A 25,253-nucleotide genomic window follows, 5' to 3' on the forward strand; every position below is an offset into this window, starting at 1 on the left:
AACACCCTTGTTAGTTCTATCGCTTATTTGTTTTTGTAGAATCCATACAATGCTTCATAAGGATGATCATGTTGTTTGTGAATAAAAGCAGTTTAATCTCTTCCTTTCAAATCTAGATGCCCTTCATATCTTTTTCTTGCCTTCTTACACTGGCCAGAACTTCCAGTACAACACTGAATAGAAATTGTCCCCAATTTGGCCTATGAGAGCCCATTTAAGTTGGTCTTTGTGTCCTTCTGACGTACCCACATCATGCTTTTTTTTAACTGCCGTCATCCTTGGAGAACTTTCTCATTCTCTGGCACAGAACTGCCTGGCCCTAGAGTCAGACATTTCTCCAGGAGCCTGGTTTCTTTTCATGGAAAACAGAATTTAGAAGTCAAGATTCAGGTGCCAGGTAATCTCATTGACTGGGATGTCACTATCCCTGGGATCTCTCAGTATCATACACACCACACATGCACACACCACACACACACACACACACACACAGCTCACACCAACCCTTCTCTAACACCACTCACCCCCGAGTGGGTTCCTCTTGATGTCCTCCCTTTCCATATTCCCATGTCCTTTTTCCAACAATGGGAAGCCGAGCCCCCATTCTCCTTGATGTAGTTATTAATTTGATCAGCCCCCCGGGTGTAACCCTCACTGCCTTTCTCCACCCTCCAGTGGACCCTTCTCACCCCACCTGAACTGTGACACCCCACACTGGGACGCCCCAGTCACCCTCGTCACTGTGGGGCCAACCCCGCCCAGGTGGGCCCCAGGATGTTTGGGCTCTGACTCTGTGCCAGGCTATCGTCTGTGGGGACTCCTGTCTCCAGGCCCAGGCCTGTCACCTGTGCGGTGATGACCCCCCCACAGGGACGGTCTCTGGAACCAGCCCTCCTCACCCCACATTAGGCCAGCCCCACCTGCTGGCTTCAGGTTTGAGTTGTTCTGGAAGGAAAGCAAGGAGCAGGGTTACATTCCTCTATCTTCGACTCTGGGCTGGACGCGCCTACACCCTTGACGTTGCTGTCTCAGTGAATCTGACAACAACCCTGTGGGGAAGGAACTATGATTATTGTACAGATGAGGGAATGGGCGGACAGACTTCCCTGCCCAGAGTCGCACAGCTGTGATGGTTGCTCTCGATGCAAAGCCACCGTTCTGAACCTCAAAGCAAAGATCCTGCCCCACCTGATGAACCCTAGAGAGTTAATAGCTTTGGAGAATAACATGGTTTGATGCCCACTAATTAAACTCAGAAGAGCAAGTGTCTCCACCTCGTAAGATGTCCAGAAGATGGGAAGTGTGGGCCACTTGGTGATGTGAGCTGTAAACTCAGCGTGCGTCCGTGGGTCTAGTTTCTAGAAAACGCACAGGGAAACAGTTTCCAAGTGTGATCAGCCAGAAGGGCAGAGACAAACCTGAGAGGGAGCCCGATTTTCCTTCCTCTCAACTGGTGCTCAGTCTTTAGAAAGAAGAGGAATTGCGGGGAGGGAGCTGCCAAGTGCATCGGCCTCTGGATGCCTCGTTGAATTCTCAGGGGGAGAAGCCTTTTCTGGACACCGCAGAGGTGGGCTTTTGACTCTGGGCCCCCATTACTGTCATTACGGTTCTGGACGCCTCAGGGGTGGTTTCTAGAATCGGCATCATCTGAGGAAGTATTAGAAAGGGCACGAGCTGGGAGTTGAGGCGTCCCAAGTCTGTACCTGCCCTTGGCCGACTGTGGGAACTTGAGGCAAGGTCCTTAGCTGCTGTGAGGCTGCTTCCTCCCCACACCCCCGCCCTTCCTCCCACCACCAGATAACAGAAGTGACTCCTATCACCTCCTCACGGGGTGTTGTGCGGGGTCATTGTTGTTACCAATACCCACCAGTTCAGCACCAGCAATAATTATCATCAACAGTAATATAATTGCAAGAGTTATCTTTTAAAGCTAAAACGAAGGCAGGCATTTTTATCGAGAGAAGATGTTTTCTTTTCTTCTTTTAAAAATTAATTTATTTTTTAATTTACATCCAAGTTAGTTAGCATATAGTGCAACCATGGTTTCAGGAGTAGATTCCTTAGTGCCCCTCCCCCATTTAGCCCCTCCCCCCTCCCACCACCCTTCCAGTAACCCTCAGTTTGTTCTCCATATTTAAGAGTCTCTTATGTTTTGTCCCTCTTCCTCTTTTTATATTATTTTTGCTTCCCTTCTCTTATGTTCATCTGTTTTGTATCTTAAAGTCTGCATATGAGTGAAGTCATATGATATTTGTCTTTCTCTGACTAATTTTGCTTAGTATAATACCCTCTAGTTCCATCCACGTAGTTGCAAATGGCCAGATTCCATTATTTTTGATTGCCGAGTAATATTCCATTGTATATATACCACATCTTCTTTATCCATCCATCGATGGACATTTGGGCTCTTTCCATACTTTGGTTATTGTCGATAGTGCTGCTATAAACATTGGGGTGCATGTGCCCCTTCGAAATAGCACACCTGTATCCCGTGGATAAATGCCTAGTAGTGCAATTGCTGGGTCGTAGGGTAGTTCTATTTTTAGTTTTTTGAGGAACCTCCATACTGTTTCCCAGAGTGGCTGCACCAGTTTGCATTCCCATCAGCAGTGCAAAAGAGATCCTCTCTCTCCGCATCCTCGCCAACATCTGTTGTTGCCTGAGTTGTTAGCGTTCGCTATTCTGACAGGTGTGAGGTGGTATCTCATTGTGGTTTTGATTTGTATTTCCCTGATTATGAGTGATGTTGAGCATTTTTTCATGTGTCGGTTGGCCATCTGGATGTCTTCTTTGGAGAAGTGTCTGTTCATGTCTTTTGCCCATTTCTTCACTGGGTTGTTTTTTGGGTGTTGAGTTTGATAGAGAGAAGACTTTTTCTTATCAAGATGTCCCTAAAGTGGAATGGTTTGGAAAAAAGAAGTACAAGCACCCCTCTTGCCTGGGGCTGAGGCTTTCCAGCAGCCTTTTGTACAGAGGAGGCTCAGAAATGTTGCTTACCATCCTCGGGGAGATCAGCATCTGGAAGTAAAGAACCCCACGTGTAAAACACACGTCCATACCTCAGCATTTACACTTTGCTACAGTTCTAGACCGGCAGAGACCATTCCTGAATTCCTGGGGTCGGGGGCGTAGATGTTTTCCATTTTGCAAAAGCCAAATAACCTTTATATATCCAAATGGTTTTCTTTTGTTTTAGCAATTACGTTGAACTTTGAACACTGTAATAGGTCAGAATCAAGTAACTTCAGTCCTGATTAAGCCCTCGTTGATTTGGGTTTGGTTGTTCTTGCTCTAGAAATCCTCGCACGAAGAGCTCCAGCCAAAAGTCTTCCCTCTGGGGACACGACACCATCTCCGACTGAGCCAGGGAAGTAGCATCACGTCCTTGGACCTTGACGAGCTGCTCTTGAGCACGAAAGAACCCTTCACGCAGGAGCCAGGTACCACGGCACCCGCCGGGCCGTCCCGTCCCGTCCCGCCCACGGGATAAGCCCCTTCACATCCCCTTCGGTGTGAGCGGTGCCACTCATTCGCCACCTGTTACCTCATTTCTTGTTCAGCTATGAGCCTAAAGGCAAAAATGTTATTAATAGGTATTATTCACTCTGTCACATCGCGTTTAATCCTTACAGTAACCTGATGACGTAGGAACCAGTCTCCCATTTTACAAAGATCCTAAGAGTCATTTAGTGGCCTATCGAGTAAGTGGCAGAAGCAAACCGTGACTGAGATCCGATGACGTCCCAAACCACAGCCCCTGACTGCCATTTCCTGCTGCCTCCTGGTCTCACCAGGGGCTCGGCCACAAGATCCTCCAGTGTATGTGTTTTCTGAGTTTCAGAGGCTTGCTCGGCACGCCCTGTCCCCTATCCCAGTGTGGCGGACGTGGGAAAAGCAAATCGGGGTATTTCTTATTCCTTACGGTACATGTGCGTGGATGGTCCAGCTAACAAAGCCCTGTATCACCCCACAAGTGACCCAAAGATAGCTCACGTCTGAACGAGTTAAAAACAGAACAGGATCTCTCTAGCTCAGGTGGATAGGGAAGCTGGAAGTCGAGCCTCACAGATATTTCATTTGTTGTCAATCTTGTCAGCCGTTTCCCATCAAAACCAAAACAAAACAATGTAGTCCCTCAGTAAGGAGCCAACTGTCACCCAATATTCCCTATCTGTGTCTAGAAAAGTATCTACAAAACATCTTTCCTTCTTGGAATATATTAAAGGTAATATACATTACCTTTTTAAAATTTTTACCTTCTTTACAATTTTTTTGAGTGAGAGATAAAGAGCAAGCAGGGCAGGGGCAGACAGAGAGGGAGACAGAATCCCAAGCAGGCTCTGTGTTGTCAGCACAGAGCCCAATGCAGGGCTCGAGCTCACAGATCGTGAGATCGTGACCTGAGCCGAAATCAAGAGTCAGATGCTTAACGGGCTGAGCCACCCAGGTGCCCCTACATTACCTTTAAAATGTGATCCTTTCATGCGCGCGCAATCAAAACTAAAAATAAATAAATAAAGTGTGATCCTTTTTATGGATCATGTAAATTGACACAGAAGATTCACGAACAGAAGACCCTGGAAGCAGCGCTTCTGAGCCCCAACCCCCTGGACGTTTGTCTCTCTTTTCCACCGTGCTGCACGCGGTTGGAAATCAGCCTCGCCTGATGGCGTCTGCAAGTGGCCTCGTTAAGCACCGTACTAGCCCCTCAACAGGGCTTGCTGTCCCCCCAGCTGTCCCCCCTGAGGAGCCTGATGCCGAGCCCGAGGGAGAGGCCGTGCCCGCCTTCCTGGACCAGATCCAGCAGCTAAGCCCTCCCAAGGAGGAGACTGTAGACGGAACAGAGTCCGAGGGCAGCGACGAGGCGGAGGAAGACAGAACCCCTCTGGTGGTTCTGGACCCAGACCACGTAAGGACATGCTCCCAGGCCTTGCTGGTGCCCTGCACACACGGAGAGCTCCCCACGCCCCACCCCAGCCCCGCGCGCCCCTCACCCTCTCGGCAGTTTGTCTGCACGGTTTGGGCCGCTGCTCTGTGAGGCGTCTTCTCCTGTCTTGCCAAGTCTCAACCTTGGCACTGGTGACATTGGGACCGGGTCACTCTCTGGGGGCTGGGGGGGGGGGGGGGGACTGTCGGACACAGCATCCCTGGCTCCAGGCGCTGGATGCCAACAGCGCCCCTGCCCCTTAGCCGTGACAGCCAGAAATGTCTCCAGATACTGCTGGACGTCGGGTGGGGGCACGGTCACCCCCACTCAGAGCCACCGCTTGGAGCGAACCTACCAGGTTATGAGCTCCCTGGCTGCCCCCTCTGGTGAGCGGGGAAGGCAGATCTTGACCGGCCGAGCCCATTTGGACAGTCGCGGTGCCCACCACCCCACCCCACCCCCCCCCCCCCCCCACACACACACCAGGAGAGGATCGGCAGTTGCTCTGGGAAAAGGGGCTCCGTGCTCATTCAGCGCTGGCGACCCAGGTCCATCACCCGTCTCATCTCCAGGGAAGTGGGGGAGGGGGGTTCCAGGACCACCACCCCAGCTCACCCAGGCCTTCCCCCAAAATAATGCGCTCAAGCCTTCAGTGCCTGGGACAGGGCCATGAGTGCCTTTAATCTGTGGCTGGCAGAGTAGGTCTCCGGGCAGAAGCGGGGAGCACCCGGCGTGGAAGTCCTTTCTGTGCCCCCAGGGAGACCTCTGGCGACCTAGGCTGTGCCCTGCATAGGCCAGGAGAGTGACCCCGGCCGGCTTCTCTGTCGTTTTAGCCCCTGATGGTAAGGTTCCAGGCTGCCCTGAAGAACTATCTCAACCGACAGATAGAGAAGCTGAAACTGGAACTTCAAGAGCTGGTGCGTATCTGTCCAGCCCCCCCCCCCCCCCCCCCCCCCCCCCCGCCGCCCGCCTGTGCGCCTCCGTCCGTTGACGCAGCCCCTCTCTCTGCGGCAGGGCGCGGCCACCAAGCAAAGCCGGGTCCAGCGGCAGGAGCTGGGGGTGCATCTGTACGGGGTCCAGCAGCACCTGGCCCGCCTGCAGATGCAGCTGGAGAAGAGCCACGACCGGCACTCGATGGCCGCCTGCGCCAGGCGACAGAAGGAGGAGGAGCTGCGGGCCGCGCGCCAGCTCTACGCCCAGACCTGCCAGAACGCCAACGGCGAGCGCAAGAAGCGTAAGGCGGGGCGTCCCCGCGTGCTGTCACGTCCCCGTGCGCCTGCGCGACCCCGAGGGTGTCCACACGTGCTGTCACGTCCCTGTGCGCCTGCGCGACCCCGAGGGTGTCCCCGCGTGCTGTCACGTCCCTGTGTGCCTGCACGACCCCGAGGGTGTCCCCCGAGTGCCGTCATGACCCAGTGGGGCGTCGCCACGGGCTGTCACGTCCCCATGGGCAGGTGCCACACACCATCTCATCCCCCAAAGGCTCCCTGGGATCGCAGGGAGAAAAAGCAAGATGTGGTCCTATCCTAGGGGGCTTCCCAGGCTTTTTAGGGAGGGAAGTCATCTGCGTCTTCAAAGGCCCCTCATGAGGTGAAGCAGCAAACAGCGAAAGGGGACAGGGTCAAAGCTGAAGAGGCACGTGGGTCCTCGGGGCTTGGCAGGCTTTAAATAAGTGGGAAGGAATGGGTGAGGCCCAGTCTGGAGCCCAGGGGCTTGAACAAGCCGGGGCCCATGGCCCAGGGGACAGGGCAGAACCCAGGGAGGCTTTGGACCAGATGAGGCAATAGGGCTTTTCCTAGTAAAACAGCCCCCACCCCGCCCCCACCCTGCTCAGAGCCAGGTCGTCGGCCTCCCTGAACGGCCGCTCGCTCGCTCGCTCTGCTGTGATTAGTTCAGCCAGGGGCTTTTTCATGTTTCCAAGTTTCTTCATCAACTCTATGATCATTGCAATGGGGAATGTTTAGACCCTGAGAAACGCAGAAGTTTCTGGATTGACAGAGTCGGGGTAAATGCTCATTTATCAAGCACCCTCCCTGATCACCACCAAATTAACAGAAAATACCGAAAAGAGAAGAAGGCGAAATTCATGCTGTAACAATAAAGAGTCGCACCCTCCAGGTGGGGTAGAATGTAGGGCCCCCCACCCCTCCACGCCAGGACCCCTCAGGGGAGGCTCAGGGTGTGGACAGGCTTCCGGAGAGATACAGTAATCTCTTGGACTTCGTGTCCTTCCTGGAGGTCACCGGACACAGGAAGGGAAGCTGTCCAACCAGGTATGGATTCCAGAAACGTTACGGTTTCTCCTTCCGGATTCGGGTGGTGGTCCCGGCCCTGCCGATGGGGCAGACCCGTCCCAGGCACAGGGTCAACAACAAAAATGGAAAAGGACTGAGCACGTTCCAGTGGGTACTCCGCCCGAGATCTTAGAGGTTGTCACATCAGTAAAGCAAGAGCAAAAAGGATGAGGGAAAAGGCTACTTGGAAATAAAAAATATAACCATCATCCAAAACCAAAACAAAATAAAAGTCTCTAAACAGACAAGTCAATACCGCTAAAAACCAAACTTGTAAACTAAGAGGCCAGTTTGAGGAATTCTTCCCCGAATTCAGAGCAAAAACCCCAAGCAAAGTGATGGACGTTTTGAGAAGGAAATAAAAGCCACGGCTGTTAGATCTGGGACGGTCAACGTCCATCAGACAGAAATTCCAGGAGATCAGGGGCATTAACCGACAACGTCAGGGGAGAATATCTGCGTGAGTTCCGGAAAGCTATGTCTTCAAATATGAAGACTCACAGAGGGCCGGACAGCTGGAGGAAAAAATAAACGTGCCTGGACACAGCTGGTGACATTTTTAAATTCCAAAGGCAAAGGAAAAAATGCTATCGGCTTACGGGCAGGACAAAAGCAGGCTCCGGCAGGCGGGGAGGACCCTCTGCCCCTTGCAGGAGCCCAGGGGACTCAGAGCCACCGGGACCCAGCCCAGCCCACAGCTCCGACTCGGTAGTTAGTTCCACGAAGGGCCAGGACCTTTTGTTTCTTGTCTTTTTTTTTTTTTTGTCTTTTTTTTAAAGGCTTCCGGGTGATTCTGACGTGCAGTCAGGGCTGAGAATCACAGATGTCAAATGTAAACGACAAGGTAGCAATGCTCAGAAGGGAAGGGAAGGGGACCAGAAGAGTCCTGTCCACACTCTCACGTCAAGAGACCACAGACTACTTGGGTCACGGATGGCAAAGAACCCACGAATCACACTTGTGGCTGTAGGGGGAAGCCCTTGGATAAAACCCGTGACCTTGCATCGTTTCATTTAGCTTTTCGTTAACAACACCGAATTTAATTTTATTTATTTATTTTTTAACGTTTTATTTATTTTTGAGACAGAGAGAGACAGAGCATGAACGGGGGAGGGGCAGAGAGAGAGGGGGACACAGAATCGGAAGCAGGCTCCAGGCTCTGAGCCATCAGCCCAGAGCCCGACGCGGGGCTCGAACCCACGGACCGTGAGATGGTGACCTGAGCTGAAGTCGGCCGCTTAACCGACTGAGCCACCCAGGCACCCCAACAACACCGAATTTAAAACATTCTACTTCCAAAGGCTTAAAAAGGGCAAATTAACCAAAAGAAGTAGGAAGGGGAAGTTAACAAAATAAAATGGCAGAAGCTGGTTTAAAAAAAATGAGCTGGTCTGATAGATAAAAATACTTAGTTGGGTTTGTTTTTTTTTTAACATTCATTTTTGAGAGACAGAGAGAGACAGAGCACGAGCAGGGGAAGAGCAGAGAGAGGGAGACACAGAATCGGAAGCAGGCTCCAGGCTCCGAGCCGCCAGCACAGAGCCCGACGCAGGGCTCGAACTCACAAACTGCGAGATCATGACCTGAGCTGAAGTCAGATGCTCAACCGACTGAGCCACCCAGGTGCCCCCAAAATACTTGGTTTTTGAAATGACCAACTGATTGAATAAGCTTCTGACACGCTCAACAAACAGAAAGGGTGTGACACAATTAGCGACATTGAGAATGAGGACAATTCAGAGGCATCATTGTTTTTTATTTCAAGAAGCCCACGCACCGTACTGAGCTCATCATCGAAGAAACTGAAAACGTTATCCAACATCTATTTTCCCTAAAAGCACCAGTTTGTCGTCAAAGACGTTATGGAAAAGTCCTACTAACCCGAAAGGAACGGACACCCTCCCATGTTGTCCAGCCCTCCAGAGGGTGGGAAATGTGGGAATCTTCCCAGGCTCGCTTTACAAAGCTCAGAATAACCCCCACTGCCAACGTGATAGCCACAAACACAGAAAAGGACCAAGCAGTCTCACCTTCGAGGTATGAAAACCTAAGTTCGATGGTGGCAAATTGCATCCGGCCACAAATTAAAAGAAAAATATCTCGTAGTCAGGAAGGGCTTCCTCCTGGAACTCGGAAGGAATTCGTTTCATTTGAAATGAAGAAATCTACTAACCTAATGCATTATACTAGTGAGATAAAGGAGAGGGGAAAGAAAAATCTTCTGGGTGGGTACAGAACGGGCGCTTGTTCAAACCCATCGGCCATCCTAAACTAGGGTAGAAGGAAAGTCCTTTGTACCTATTTTCAACAGCAAACAAGAAAACCACACTGAGTGACAACACCAGGGAAGTTACGGCTCCCGTCGGGAAGGAGCTGGAAGCCGCCAGCGCCCCGTGGGCCTCGCCTCAGAGGCTCCAGCAGGCAAAACAAATGAGATATGGATTTGGGATGGGAAATTCTCATTCTCTACCAATCATATGATTGTTTATCCAGAAGATTCCGGATTGTTGATTAAAACACACACACACACACACACACACACACACACACACACACAGTGATAGAAACAGTAAGAAATCCATAAACTAGCTGAATGCCCGATCTAGCATTTTCTCCTATACCCGTAATATCCTGTCAACAACTAATTTTTTTTTAAATCTTATCCACAATGGTTGTAACAACCATAAAATACTTAGAATAAATCTAACAAGGAGTGAGTGAGCCTATCCAGAGAAAACCAGTAAAATTTCACTGAAGGACATAAAACAGATTTCCATAAACAAAGCTCTCCCGTGCCATTGGAAGGAAGGCCACACAATATAGAAGGGTCACTTCTGTGACCCTTGATTATTTTCAAGAAGTAATAACTCAAAATCCAAGGGCTCTGGGACACGAAGTCCTGCAGCCTCCCCCCTCCCCCTCCACGGGGGCACCCGGCGTCACTGGTCCTTGTATGTTTTTCTAAGGCTGTTTTGGGGTTTAAAAGCAAAGTGAGTTACAAGGGTATCTTTTTTTTTTTTTTTTTTTTTTTTTAGTAAGTATGTGCAGGGCACCTGGGTGGCTCAAGTCAGTTGAGCGTCTGACTTCGGCTCAGGTCATGATCTCTGTTTCTCTCTCTCTCTCTCTCTCTCTCTCAAAAATAAATAAATAAATAAATAACATCTTTTAAGAAAGTATGCACACGTTATGCCCACCGCTCTGTCTCTTGCTTTCTTCTCGTATCAATTTATGCTGGAGGTTATTCCATATCAAGACATAAAAAGCTCTCCATTCTCCACGAACTGATTTTAAAGTTTACTTGGGAGACTCAACGCGCAAGAATACCCAAGAACGTTTTGACAAGGAAAGATAATGAAGGAAAATTGTCCCATCAGGTATCGACACTCGCTGTCAATCTACAGCCGTAAACACGGAATGGCGCGGAAGGAAACACGGGCACACAGATCGATGGTGCGGAGCAGAATGGCAGGGAACACGCCTGGGAATTTAGCTAATTTACCGCAAATTACAGAAACGCACAGATTGCGTTTTTAAGCCCCTAGCGTATGTTTTGATTACTCGGTCCTCTGAAAATAAATACCCAGGCGCCTATTTCACCCCATACAAAAAGCAAGGTCAGCTGCGGTAAATATTTAAGAACATCACAGAAGCATTAGAAGAATATGTGGGATCGTTTTTAAACACCGTCTCGGGGTGAGGCAGGCCTCCGCAAGCGTGACGTGAGGCGCTGAGGCCAGAGGGGAGGAGCTCAGCACTTTTGCTTACACGGAAACTTAAAACTTACCAAGAGGGGTTGACAGAGTTGAAAGACAAGCACAAAATGGGGAGGAACCGCGTTCGAGCACCTGCGACAACATCCACGTCTTCGGTGTTAGTTTCCCGCTGCTGAGAAACAGCTTCTCACCAACTTCGGGGCTTAAAACCAGCCCGTGGATTCGTGCGCGCACGCTGCCGGAGCTCAGAGGTCTGGCGCGGCTGGCCGGGCCCCCTGCTTGGCCATCACGAGGCCGAGGCCCGGTGCAGGCGGGAAGACCCGGGAAAATCCGACTCCAGGCTCATTCGTGTCGTTGGCAGAATGCAGCTCCTTGCAGCCGTAGGACTGAGGGGTGCTGCTCGCCGGTTGTGAGCAGGGATGGCTTTCGGCTCCTGGAGGCCGCCCACATCCCTCGCCATGTGGCCCCTTTCCTCTGTGAGCCAGCTTTGGAGAATTCCCCTCTCGTTGGGTCCCGTTCATCCTGCAAACCTCCCCCACCCCCACCCCGACTTCCTCTTTGGCCACCAGTTGGACACAACTCGCTGCTTTTGAAGGGCTCGCCTGCTTAGGCCTGGCCCACCCGGTCATTTCCCTTTCGACAGGTAACGCAATGCGATCGCAAGAGCCGCACCCGAGGGCAAAGGCCAGGGGAGCCATTTTCAAGTTCTGCCCACCCGGCCTTTAATGCATCTAGAGTTCTTAGAAGCCGACCAACATCCCAGTAGCAGTGTGGCCGGGGACATGAGCAGGCAAATTGGAGAAGGGACAGACCTGGCCATGAAGACGGTGAAACTCGGTTCAACTCCACCGATGTCACGAGAATGCACATTTAAATGGGGATTGGAAATACTGGCTTGTAGTTACTCGGGCAGCTAAGAAGGAAAGCACAGTTGGACTCGTGCTCTTAAGGAAGGTTCCGCACACGCTCTCTCATGTTTCAGGCGAGGGTGAATCGGTCAGCTCGGGCGGCTGTAACCCAGTGCCACGGAGGCCGGAAGTCGGCGATCTGGGTGTGGGCAGCGCTGGGTCCTCCCGAGGACTCTCTCCAGGCTTGTGGCCACCTCCTTCTCCCCGTGTCCTCCCCTGGTCGTTCCTCTATGCACCTGTGTCCTGATCTCTGCTCCCCATAAGGACACCAGCCATCAGGGGTTAGGGCCACTCGTATGACCTCTTTGTATGTCAATGATCTCTGTAAAGACATCTCTCCAAGCGCAGTCTCCCCCTGCCCCGGCCTGCCCTGGTGACCCCACTTCTGCAACACCTCCTCCGTCTGTTCCTGCTTCCTCCCCACTCCCACTCCCGCCCCCCGTCATCCCTACCCACACAGGAGCCAGAGAATCCCCCAGCGCCGGAATTTTTACAGTCCTCTTGGATGCAAAAGAATGTCTTTCAAGGTTAAGCTACACCCTTGAAGGACACCTGCCCTAACTCGCTACTCACCCAGCCACCGTGGGATCTATAAATCAGTCCTGGGCGTGGATCCACCCCTTAGAACGGAACGTTCTATCCAAGTGGGCAGACTAGGGCTGATCGAGGGTTAGCTGCCTAAATGAGCTGGTGTTCTGGCTTTAGAAATCAGGCTCCTGTGAGTTTAGTTAAAAGTAGTCCATTCCTCGGGGTTTGGGAGTGGCAAGTGCGGCCTGGCCGGGCCTGGCCGGGCCTGGCCGTGGAGGACAGCCTTGGTGCTCCGGCCTGCGGCCCCAACATAGCCACCGCAGTCCGGGGGCTCCCTCAGAGCTGAGCCCCACTTAGGCCGGCTTCCTCCCGGGGTGTAGGGCTCTACCTAAGACTGGCAACCTCTAAGCAGTAAAAAACAAGACAAAACAAAACTCTGTAAAATTCACACGAGGCCTCACAGCCTGACACGCTATCAGCAGATCCTTAGACGCAGGGAGGGCCTCTAATACTTGGTGGGCAGCGGGCGGCTTGTTGTGATTCGTGGTTACAGATCACATGTGGTTTTGTCTCTCCAACTGGACTGTAAGTCTGGGTCTTTGTTTTTTGTCCTGTTTTAACGTTTATTTATTTTTGAGAGATAGAAGGAGACAGAGCGTGAGCAGGGGAGGGGCAGAGAGAGAGGGAGACACAGGCTCCGAGCCGTCAGCACGGAGCCCGACGCGGGGCTCGAACTCACGAACCTCGAGATCGTGACCTGAGCCGAAGTCGGACGCTCGACCGACGGAGCCCCCCAGGCGCCCCGAAGGTCTCCGTGGTTTAGAGGCAGGTTCCCAGGCTCGGTTCACAACCGCGGGCCCTTCCGGGGCTGCGGGCCCAGACGGCACGTGCGCGGTGCCCAAGCAGCCCTCCCCCTCTTCCTCCCGCAGTGGCGGCTCTGCAGGCCGAGCTGGAGGGCCTGGCTCTGCACCTCTTCTACCTGCAGAACATAGACCAGGACGTGCGTGACGACATCCGCGTGATGAAGCGGGTGGTGAAGAAGTCGGAAGTGGAGCGGACGCGGGCCGAGTTGGAGAAGAAGCAGCAGGTGTTTTGCACACTCGATGCAGCGGCCAAACCTTTGATTTTCCAAAAGGCCCTTAGCTCTGCCTCTTGCGTGAATGCCGTGGCCCTGGGAGGCTGTGGCCGGCCGGAAGTGAGGGGGGGGTGGTGGTGCAGGGAGTCACTGACTTGGGTCGGGGGCTTCTGGAGAATTCTCTCTGAGGTGCCTGTCGTTGCCCAGGACCTTCACGTGGACCAGCTCACCACCAAAGCCAACCAGCTGGAAGAACAAATCGCCCTGTTGGAGGCTCAGAGTTGCGCCCAGGCCGAGGACACCCGGGCTCTCAGGAAAGCAGTGAGCGAGGTAGGAACGTCACCCCAGCGCTCAGCTGTGGAAGCACCCACTTAGCGCCCACCGCACGGTGCCCGCCCGGGGCCGGTGCCCGCTTAGCCCGCAGGCTCCCTGCCCAGCCCTGTGTCTCCCTAAGCGTCCCAGCATCCTGCTTACCCGTGGCGGGAGGGAGGGAGGGACTCGGTGGGGCACCACATTCAGAAGCCAACACTAGGAACCAACGTTGCTGTGTCTTTTTTTTTTTTTTTAATTTGTTTTGACATTTATTCATTTTTGGGAATGAGAGACAGAGCATGAGCGGGGGAGGGGCAGAGAGAGAGGGAGACACAGAATCCGAAACGGGCTCCAGGCTCCGAGCCGTCAGCACAGAGCCCGACGCGGGGCTCGAACTCACAGACTGTGAGATCACGACCTGAGCCGAAGTCAGATGTTCAACCGAATGAGCCACCCAGGTACCCGTGTCTTTTTTTTTTTTTTTTTTTTTTAATCCGTGAATCACCATCTGCACTCACGTGTGCAAGAACAACAGAAAGGAAACAAACCACTTTACTGGAGGGAAAAAAAAGGGCTTGAACAAGTGGACAGACATACCTGGGCCCGTAAGGGAAAGCGGTCGGTGCTCCCTAGCCTGTGAATCTAGAATGTGTTCTGATCAGAATCTCAGGGGGGGAAGGGAAAAAAAAGCAGTTGTATAGTTAGCAGAGAGGTTCTTAGGTTTATCTGAAGAATAAACTCAGGACTAGGCGGGAATCGTTTGGGAAGGGAGATTCAGGAAGGGGGACCAGTAATCCGTCTGCCCTGAACTGAGGGCTTCTGGGGCCGGTCACCCTCGCGTTGTCCTACCACATATCACCAGTTATAGAGCCCTGGAGGGTAAAATACTGTGTTCCTGGGGATGAGGAGAGACAAGCAGGCCATGGTAGCCTACGAGAGAGCCCAGAAGTAAGCAAACATTTGTGTAAAACTTGAGTAGATTATAAATCAGTAGAGAACAAGCGAATCAGGGGCAACGGGGTAGGGACATTTGGTTAATCATTTGGGGAACAATTAAATCTTTTCCTCATACCAGACACTGAAGTAAATTCCAGATGGGATCAGGAATGTAAATGGGGGGAAATGCACTGGAAAAAAATAAAAGAAAAATGTCTTTTAGATCCTGAGTTGGGGCGGCCTTTCTAAGCACGGACACTAACGGAGCAGGTGGGGAGGGCAGGGCACACCCACCATAGTGTCTGTGGACCTCGGGCACCAGCCTCACGGAAAGGCGGGAGCCACGCCCGGGAGACACAGGCTTTCACTGACGAATAAGTCTGGGGCAGAAAGAGAGGGTTTTTCTTTTTTTTTTTTTTTTTTAACATTTATTTATTTTTGAAAGAGAGACAGAAACAGAGCATAAATGGGGGTGGGTCAGAGAGAGAGGGAGACACAGAATCCGAAGCAGGCTCCAAGCTCCGAGCTGTCAGCACAGAGACCGACGAGGGGCTCGAACTCACAAACCGTGAGATCACGACCTGAGCCGAAGTCGGACGCTCAACCACCTGAGCCACCCAGGCGCCCCTAGATCTTGAAAATCAGTAAGAAATGCCCTGTGCCTGATTCCACTATGTGGTGTTTGTGGACATATATACACGATGCTGTGACTTCCTCTCCTTATGAATTTTGGTGCCTCCGGCCCCTCTCTTCTGGGTGTGTCGCAGCCAGCCAGGGCCGCCCCGAGTTCTGTGTATCCTGCCTTCCTGCCCCTGGAACAGCATGTGGCCCACAGCAGGTGCATCACAGACATTCGTGAATGAACGGATGAGGGACCAGTGATGGAAAGGACCCGACAGGGAGTTCTGCCAGGCTCACCAGGATGAACCAGCGAGGAGGGGAGTGTTCCTCCCAGGCTGGCAGTGAAAACACACGTGGGTCTTTATCAAGATCTCCATTCAGGGCGCCTGGGTGGCTCAGTCAGTTGAGCGTCTGACTTCAGCTCAGGTCGTGATCTCGTGGGTCGTGAGTTCGAGCCCCGCGTCGGGCTCTGTGCTGACGGCTCGGAGCCTGGAGCCTGCTTCCGATCCTGCGTCTCCCTCTCTCTGCCCCTCCCCTGCTCTGTCTCTCTCTCTCAAAAATAAATAAACATCAAACTTTTTTTTTTTTTTAAAAGATCTTTATTCAAGGACAGCATTGTAACACGCATGGGGAAAGATGCTCCCCTACCCCCGCCCCAGCCCTAAAACTCCCCTACCCCCTCCCAAAATATCACCGGGGCTTCGCTCCAAGGAAAGTGCTGAAGACGCACGCAAGTAGAAATTGTGTAGATTTAAAAACTCCACAAGCAAAATGAATGGCGGGGGCGGGGGCAGGGAGGGCGGGCATCGGGTTCAAGAGTCACCATATGTCCGTGCAGCGGAAGCCTGTCCGACAACCAAATACCTGCTGACACGAAAGCCCGTGCACAGCATGCTGATTTTTAGTTCTGGGTTACAAAACGTAGAGAACGTGACCGCACACACCCACACCTGCGTGCACACACACACACACAGACGTGCACACATGCACACAGACCCATCAGGGCCTGATGGACGCCCCCACCCAGCCGCCAGGTCGTTCTCCACGGTGCGGGCTCTTACGGGAAGGGCTGTCGGGCCCCGAGGCTCCGTCTGTGGACCGGAGTCATCGTGAGAACCAGCGACCCCCCCCCCCCCACATCCGCATTCTCGACGGGGCAGGCGTCAGTCACTGCCCTCCACCCGCCTTCTCTCCCTCCTCGATCCCCTGGCTCTGAGCACCTCGCGGCCCTGGGTCAGGGCTCGGGTGGGTGCTCAATGCGTCTTTAGAGCCGTATTTATGTTCACGTTCGTCCTTTCACTGGTGCGCGATAGGAAAAGCACGAGTCACATACGGGAAAGGAGGCGGTTCCGGCCTTTGGGGCCCTTGCACACTCCCGTGGGGCCTCCGGCATAACGAGGTTCGGCCAACGTCCGCGTCACCCTGACTGTCCCCCGCAGGCCTGCACGGAGATAGACGCCATCCACGTGGAGAAAAGGCACATCGTGCAGCAGTGGGCCGCCTGCCTGGTGGGCATGAAGCACCGGGACGAGGCGCACAGGACCATCCGGGAGGCGCTCAGGTACGCGCACCCCTGGGAGGGCCGCTGGCCGCCCTGCAGGGGGCCGGGGCTCGGGGCTCGGGGCCACAGGCGGGTGCGCCCTTCGCCTGCTGGCCTTGGACAGGGTCAGGAGGCAGGGTCAGACGTGGGATCCAGAGCAAAGCAATCTCACGGTGCTTTTCGTGTGTGACGGGCCCCACGCTCAGCTTGGGCTGGCGTGGGCCCACAGACCCTGGAGGGGGCTCTGTCATCACCCAGATTTGCCAGAAGAGGAGGGTGTGGTGGAAGGCAGCGCTGTGTGAGCCTGACGTGGGCACTGCCACGGTGGCCCCAGTGGGCCTCCCTCGGGCCTGGGGTCCGGCAAGCAGCACCCCATCACTGCCAAGGATAACCGGGGCCACAGAGCAACGACAGAGAGCATCCACTAAAAACGCGTCCCCGGAGGGGCGCCTGGTGGCTCAGTCAGTCAGGTGTCTGAGCCTTGATGTCAGCTCAGGTCTTGATCTCAGGGGTCGTGAGTTCAGGCCCCGTGGGGGGCTCTGCGCTGGGTGTGGAGTGTGGAGCCTGCTTAAAGAAGGAAAAATGGGGCGCCTGGGTGGCTCAGTCAGTTAAGCGTCCAACTTCGGCTCGAGTCATGATCTCGCGGTCTGTGAGTTCAAGCCCTGTGTCGGGCTCTGTGCTGACAGCTCGGAGCCTGGAGCCTATTTCAGATTCTGTGTCTCCCTCTCTCTCTGCCCCTCCCCCACTCATGCTCTGTCTCTCTCTGTCTCAAAAATAAATAAACGTTAAAAAATTTTTATTAAAAAAAAAGAGAAGGAAAAATGTGTCCCCGACAAAGGGGCATGGCAAGGCCTCTTGGGACCGCTCTAACGGCACCCTGGGTCCCACCCCTCCCTCACACTAAGGGAGGCCGGATGACCAGCTCTCCCGAGGCTGGCCAAACACCCCATTGATCTGGACCTGGCAGCCCCGGGTGAGGCCCACATGTGACCTCTAGACCAGACAGGTCCCCACCACCCTGACACTCTCTAGACCACGACCAGCCATCGAATCTTTGCCATGTCGGTGACAAAGTCACATCAAAAGTGGGTCCCAGCCGCGGGTGAACAATCATGATTGGGACTCTAGTAAACACTGAAAGTCACGTATTCAAAGGAAACATCTCAAAACAAGCAGAAACCACAGACCGTACTGTGTTTAAGCTCAGGGGGGCGGGGACACCCAAGAATTTACAGTCCCCGGGGGTGGGGGGGGCGGGGCCACACCCCATCCCCTGGTGCCCTGCTAGCAGCCTTGTCTAACTTCCCGATGGGACATGGAGGGGCGACCTGGCACAGAGCCCCTCGCCCTGGGGATGCTGGGATGTAGCTAGGGTGCCTCCAGACCCCCAAGCAGCTTCCCTGGGAACCTTGATGGATGGTGCCCGACGCCGGGGCCGTGCAGTAAGCTCCACCAGTGTCTGTACCCCAGTATTTTCTGTCGGTATCCGTTCGTCTAGGAAGTTATCAAAGCGATCGGTTATCAAGGATCAGTGATCACATCATAGGAAATTTAAAAACCACAGAAAAAGGTTTCCAAGAGCGCCGTCTTTTTCCCTCTGGTGACCACGACAATTTATTAGCATTTTGGGCACGCCCGGGCATCTCTTCTCCCGTGCCTGTGACTTACCACGTGTTCAGACGTCTGTCACGCAGTTTGTGACTGTGCCTTTTTAAATTGGACGTCTGCTTTTATTGTCAGATGTAATAGGCATTTGTAAGGCTGCTACTTCCTAAAAAAGAAAATGAGTAGGTTTTCCGTTTTCAGCCGGGTTTGCGGAGGCTAATTTATGTACACGCTTCTTATGCGGAAGGGTTCTCCCTCTTCAGCGCACAGCTTTGCGAGTTTTTCGGCAAATGGACCGAGGCCAGTGCCCCCATACCCCCGCCCCCCCCCGAGTCAGCATCCTCTCTGTACCTCCCGCCCCCAGCGGACACTGACCTGCCTTCTGTCCCCTGCGGCCCTGTCCTTCCCAAGATGTCCCATAAATGGAACCCCACAGTGTGCACATTTTGTCGTCTGGCTTCCTCCACACAGCACGCCACTGTGTTCCCCGGCTCCCCCCCCCCCCGGTGGACTGCCCCATTGTTTCCAGTTTGGGGACATCGTGGGAAAAGCTACCGTGACAGTCGGTGCACGTCTGGGTGTGGACGCATATTTCCGTCTCTGCCGCGTGAATACCCAGGCACGGGATCGCTGGCCAGTGCGAATTCGACTTTGTTACAAACTGCCCGTGTGTTTTCCGGTTTGGTTTCTTCCATCGTGCATTCCCTCCGGCAGGTGGGTGAGAGTCCCGGTTACCTGCGCCCCCCATTCTCACCAACGCTCGGTGTCGTCATTTTGATCGTAGCCATTACCAGGTTTACGTTTGCGTGTCTCTGATGACTTACTTGCCACCCACACGCCTTCTCTGGTGAAATGTCTTTTGCTTATTTTTCAGTTGAGCGGATTATCTTGTTCTTGACTTCTGAGGGTTCTTCGCATAATCTAGAGACGAGTCCTCTCTCGGGTGTGTGCTTTGGAAGTATTTTCTCCCTGTCTGTGGCTCACCTGCTCCTTCTCCCGGCCATGGCTTTGGAAGAGCATAAATTTTGATGAAGCCCAATTAGTTAATTTGTTTTCAGAGCTCATGCTTTTTACGTCCCCTCGAAGAAATCTTTGCCTGACCCAGGGTCATGAGGATTCCCTCCTCCTGTCTTCTGCTCAGCTCTTCTGTGTGGCACATGACTGATTCCAAGTCAATGCCTGTCGTGGCATGAGACCCAAGCTCGGTCTGTTTGCACGTCTGTCTCCAGCGGTCCCAGCACCACTGCTGAAAAGACGGCTCTCTCCCCTTTGAAATAGTGTGTCATCTCTGTCACAAATCAAGTGTGTGTGTGTGTGTGTGTGTGTGTGTGTGTGTGTGTGTGGTGTCGTCTCTATTTGTGGACTCCTGGTTCTGTTTCATTCAATCCACTCTGTCCCTTCACCGACACCACATTGTCTTGGTGACTACAGCTTTATTATAGAAAGTCTTAAAATCAGATAGTGGGAATCCTCGTTTTTCTTTTACAAGTTATTTTGGCAATTCGAGGTCTTGTGGATTGCCATATCAAGTTTAAAATTAGTTTGTCGATTTCTGGGAAAAAAATACACTTCCTGGGATTGGAATTGGAATTGCACTGAGTCTACGGATCTGTTCGGGGAGAACCGACACCTTAACAATATCGGATTTTCTGCCGAATAAACATGCCATCTCTCCCTGGTATTTTTTTAAAATGTGTACAGATGTGTATTGCTACACTGTTGAAATTAGGGGGGGGAAAGGCCAGAAAACTGGAAAGAGCCTAATTGTGTATCAGTGAGGATTCTTAAATTAGGGCCCCGTCATCATTTAGAATTCCATCTGGTCACTGAGAAGACTGAGGGATTTCCATGTGCACTGGTATTTAATATCTCTAAGACACAAGAAAATTAAGACAGAACGGGATCTACCAGGCTACTGTTTGTTTCTTAGACACAGACAAACATAATCCTATATAAGTATGAATAGATCTGGAAAAACATGTAAGAAATAGCTGGTTGCTTGGGGAAGAGAATTGGAGGCCTGGGGACAGATGTGAAGAAAAGACACGGAGGGCGTTACTCCGGTTCAAGGAGAAAGTACTTTCTGATTTTTTGAATAAGAACTTATTCAAGGGACAAGATGCCGTCAGTGGACGTCTCAGAACAAAGGGGGGAAAATGTCTCGCACGCAAACGAAAATTCCGCTTCTGTTTCCCGGCACCTGTGTTTGTGAATGGACGTTAATTGCGGGTATTTCCACGGCCAGTGTGTGGGGGGGAACAGAAGAGTTCGGAGCGAGGCCCACCGGTGGCCTCCCAGCCACGCCTCGCACTGTGGCCGTGGGGCGAGCCAGTCCGGTGACCTGAGCTCCAGTGCTCACGTGTGTGACTCTGGAGCCGCGCACCCCCTTTCCAGGATGGCTCTCGGGCCTCGCGAGGGCAGGTGGACGAGGCCCCCGGACAACGCCAACCCCTCCCTCCCTTCCCCTGTACTCACTATCTCAGAAGAGTCTTAGCCTTAAACTCAAAAGTGGGCAGGGGCTCTGTGAATGCATCAGGGAGCAGTAGTCGACACTGGCTGCTATTTGCGGTTGGTTTCCCATTCGTCCCTCCCCATCGGGGGAGCCCCCCGTGAGCGGGCACCACCACACGCTTGGGCCCCTCTGATGCCCCAGCTTTGCTCTCTCGATCCCGGCAGCGAGTGCCAACACCAGATCGCGTCCATCGACGGTGAGATCGAGGCCTACAAGAAATCCATCGTGAAGGAGGAGGAGAAGAATGAGAAGCTGGCCGGCGTCCTGAACCGCACGGAGACGGAGGCCAGCCTGATGCAGAGGCTGACCACGCAGTGCCTGGCCAAGCAGCAAACCCTACAGAACGAGTTCAACACCTACCAGCTGGTGCTGCAGGACACCGAGGCCGCGCTGGGCAAGGCCCACGGGGTAGGACCGCATTCCCCACCCCGCAGGGCCGGTCCCCACGGCCTCCCCAACCGCGCCACCCCTGCGGCTTTCTTTCCAGGAGTACGCGACGGCCACGGGCGAACTGCAGACCGTCCACCAGACCATCCAGAACGAGCTGGAGGAGAAGAGGAGGACAGATGCCTCCGTCGCGGAGAAGCTGCAGGAACACATCACCTCCAACAAGATGACCAAGTGCTTCCACAAGCTCATCCTGAAGCTCCAGAAGGAGAAGACCAACCTGGTACGCCACCGCTCGCCCGCGGCCGTGCGGGACAGGCGCCTGGGCTGGCGGGCGGGGTGGCGGCTCTCAGAGGGAACAGATCGCACGCAGAGGAAGCAGGGCGAGCGAGGGGCCCTCGGCGTGTCCGTTCACTTTCCACTTGGTCCTAGTTCTAAAAGCAAGCATTTGGTGGTAGAAAAGCCTGGAAATAACCCCACCGTCCAGAGACGACCTCTTCTAGCGTTTTGGTATATTTCCTTCTGGAACTCCTTCCAAACACCCACGCTCGCACCCGCCACCGAGTACGTGCACGCACAACGACACATGCAAACACACGTGCGTAGAAGCATCCCCACGCGCACACGAGCCGGCACGCCCGCACAGGCACACACGCTCGTGTGTGCCCACACGTGCACACACCTTGAACAATGGAGGACTCCGCGTGTCAGTTCTCAGTCCATTCTATTCCCTTGTCGTCAGTTTTACTGAAAAGTGACGCAGAGAGACAAGTGCGCAGGTAAGAAGCGTAGGACTCCGCTGATCTTCTCACCGTGTGTATACAGAGTTTTATTTAACTTCCAGGCCACGTGCAACATACCATTTTCCGTGAAATATTCTCCAGAAACTTCCCTTTTTCCCTTCTGCACGACGTCTCATCATACGAATGTGTAGGTTTTAAGTACTATAAACAACTCAGCACCGAACGGGCTTGCCCGACGGTTTTGTCCCACACTTCTGAGGACAGAGCGCTACAGCGGAAACCCCGGGTCGAAGGGTAGGGGGTGTCATCAGTGGGTGGGAGCCTCCAGAGCCTCTCCCCACCAGGCTTGGCCGTCGGGGCCCCGGGACCCCCTCCGACAAGGCCTCTCTCTTGTTCCAGGGGTCTTATTTTACTCTGAGCTGTGGTCACGGGTCCCTGTGTCCTTCAAAAAGCAATTCTATACTTAAATTGCTTCTCCTTTGACCCTTCCCGTGGCGTGGGCCCCCCGGGGACCCCCCGGAGGCTGCCTTGGCCTGCAGCAGGCCTAGGGCCCATCCCGGCAGACGGCCCGCCCCACGGCCCTCACTCGAGTCTCAGGAGGAGAGGTGACCCACTCAGCCTGCCTTGCTCTCCAGCCCCTACCAGAAACTTCCATCTGAGGGGCGGGAGATGAAGGGGACCGTGGGCCCCTCCTGGCCTGAGGCTAAGAGCATTAAGTCCCGCTCCCGCGCGATCCTGGCCTCTGCCTTCATTCTCTCCTCGTACGAGAAACTTGGCAGGTGTCAGAGGATTGAATCTAAGCATTTATTACAATGAGCGCAAGGTGGCTGGGGAGCCAGAGGCCGTGCCCCTAAATGTCGGCCATTGATCGGTTGATCGCCATTGCTGTCAGGTGGATACCGGCTGGTGGGGCTCACCTGTCCTTCTGGGAGGGCAGCCTAGGCACGCCACCCTCCCGGGCACCCGGGAGGAGGGCAGCTTGCTCCTGGCCTGGTTCCACCAAAGAAGTGGGGAGACGGGGCTCGGCTGGGTGTCCACAGGAGGTCCTGTCTGACGCCGGGGGCATTCCGTTCATCCTTCCTCTGGGAAGTGGGGGCAAGGCTACCTGCTGGGAGCAAAACTAGGGGCCCCAGGCTGTCCTGGAGAAGCTAAGGAGCATGGTGTGTGTGAAGCCAGCCTTCCTGCGAGGATGCAGGGGGGACAGTACTACCACCGATGACCAGCGGAGGGCAGTAAAGGGTCTCGGTCCCTCAACTGTCCATCGTGATTGCCCAAGAGTTCCAAGTCCTGCTCTCGAAAGGGGGCGTTTTTGCCAAACTGTTCAGAAAGCCCCCTGGGATCTGGAGCTGGGGCCCAGGGGGCGGACAGGCACGGGTCAACCAAGAGTCTACAAGTTAGTTCAGGAACAGTACTGACATCCCAGGAGAGGCCAGGGCGGTCTCAACACGAGTGAAAGGTCCAGGAGCAGAGCCGGGGGAGTCCAGAGAGCCTGGCTCGTCCGGCTGGTGACCAGAAGGGGACTTAGGAATTGGAATCTCATAGGGCTGCAAGCTCGGAGGCAGAGTGGGAGGCGGGAGCCCCTGTGAAGACCAGGGCACCACAGATGGGTCTCGGCAAAGGAAGAGACTGGGGGCTTAGCCAGAGCTCAGAGGACGGGAGGGTTCGGGAGCATTTCCACGGGGACCTGGGTGACCGAGGTGCTGGAAGGTTATGCCCCTGCTGGGCAGGCTCCGGCTTTAACACCGAGGAACGTTGGGTGTCCTGCCGAGCCACCCACAGTGGCCGGTCAGAGGGTGCACGTGAGACAGAGCCAGCCAGAGTCATGGGTGAGCAGCTGAGATGACCTCGGAGGACGGGGAGTCGGCAGGAGACGGGGACAGGGAGAGAGCTGAGGATGTACGTGGGCAGGAGTGGTGGGCACAGCCACGGTCCAGGGAAAAGACCCCATTTCCAAAGGGAGCCTGAGCGGCCGCGCCTGCTGCTATAAATATCCCTACAGTAAACTCTACGTCACCGGAGAGATGGAGGGAATCCTCCTGAGAGCCAACAAGAGAGGCAGGGGGAGCTGGTCAAGACCTTCAGGACAGCGGGCACGCCCTGCAGAGGCGCTCAGCCATGGGCTGCAGCTCCTGACCGATGACATGAGAACAGGGGCGCCTGGGTGGCTCCGTTGGTTGGGCGGCCGACTTCGGCTCAGGTCAGGATCTCACAGTTCATGGGTTCGAGCCCCGCGTCGGACTCTGTGCTGACAGCTCGGAGCCTGGAGCCTGTTTCGGATTCTGTCTCCATCTCTCTGCCCCTCCCCCACTGTGCTCTGTGCCCCTCTCTCTCTCTCTCTCAAAAATAAATAAACATTAAAAGACAATGACATGACGATAGAAGTCAAGCTTTAGCTAATTAAAAAGGAGCTTACAAATCTATGTGTAGAGTATGATCCTGTTTCTGGTTCTGGGGGTAAGGAAGGGGGCTTATATGTGAAGACTGGCAGGAAGGAAGGCTGGCCGTGTGGCAGGTGTTCAAGGAAATGACAGTCCGGCCAGCCCATCTGGAGCCCCCACCCAGGGGGGAGAGACGTTCAGACACGTTTCCTTTTGCTGATTCAGGTGACGCATCTCTCCAAAACTGACGGCAACGTTGCCCAGACCACCCTGGACATCACGAACACCAACTGCAGGCTGGACGCCCATCAGAAGACTCTGGCCGAGCTAGACAAGGAGGTGAAAAAAGTCAATGACCTCATCACCAACAGCGAGAACGAGATCTCCAGGCGCACGATCCTGATCGAGAGGAAGCAGGGCCTCATCAACTTTTTCAATAAGCAGCTGGAACAGATGGTCTCCGAGCTGGGGGTAAGACCTCGGGAAGGGAGAGGCCGCCCCTGCTCGGTGTCCGTGCCTGGCCGTCTCCGCAACTCCTTAGGTTCAGAATTGAGCCTTCCCCGCCCCTTTTACGGGTGAAATGGCATACCCACGGGGCACGACCCCAGTCAGGGGCCGTCCGCGGACCTCCTTCCGCCAAGGGCCCGACAGCAAACATTTCAGGCCAGGTGGTCGCTGCCGAAGCTACTTACCCCTGCTGTCCCGGCCGGCAAGGCAGGCGATTAAGTAAATGGATGTGCACAATTAAACCTTATTTATGGCCCCTGAAGTGTG

General features: G+C 54.0%; 1 protein-coding gene across 2 annotated transcripts in view; it reads left to right on the forward strand.

Annotated features, from left to right (window-relative positions):
- Positions 1-25,253, forward strand: part of CCDC40 (coiled-coil domain 40 molecular ruler complex subunit) — a 42,484-nt gene that overhangs the window by 5,676 nt on the left and 11,555 nt on the right. For both annotated transcript variants that reach the window (XM_078438048.2, XM_078438047.2), the window contains exons 4-13: positions 3,296-3,440; positions 4,734-4,909; positions 5,761-5,844; positions 5,942-6,161; positions 13,300-13,457; positions 13,653-13,775; positions 16,754-16,875; positions 21,136-21,379; positions 21,459-21,641; positions 24,705-24,950. In XM_078438048.2, the coding sequence (XP_078294174.2) occupies positions 3,296-3,440; positions 4,734-4,909; positions 5,761-5,844; positions 5,942-6,161; positions 13,300-13,457; positions 13,653-13,775; positions 16,754-16,875; positions 21,136-21,379; positions 21,459-21,641; positions 24,705-24,950 (1,701 nt within the window). The remainder of the gene's footprint in view (positions 1-3,295; positions 3,441-4,733; positions 4,910-5,760; positions 5,845-5,941; positions 6,162-13,299; positions 13,458-13,652; positions 13,776-16,753; positions 16,876-21,135; positions 21,380-21,458; positions 21,642-24,704; positions 24,951-25,253) is intronic.

This window comes from Panthera onca, chromosome E1 (assembly GCF_046562875.1).
Source record: "Panthera onca isolate mPanOnc1 chromosome E1, mPanOnc1 haplotype 2, whole genome shotgun sequence".
In the NCBI taxonomy this organism is placed as follows: domain Eukaryota; kingdom Metazoa; phylum Chordata; class Mammalia; order Carnivora; family Felidae; genus Panthera; species Panthera onca.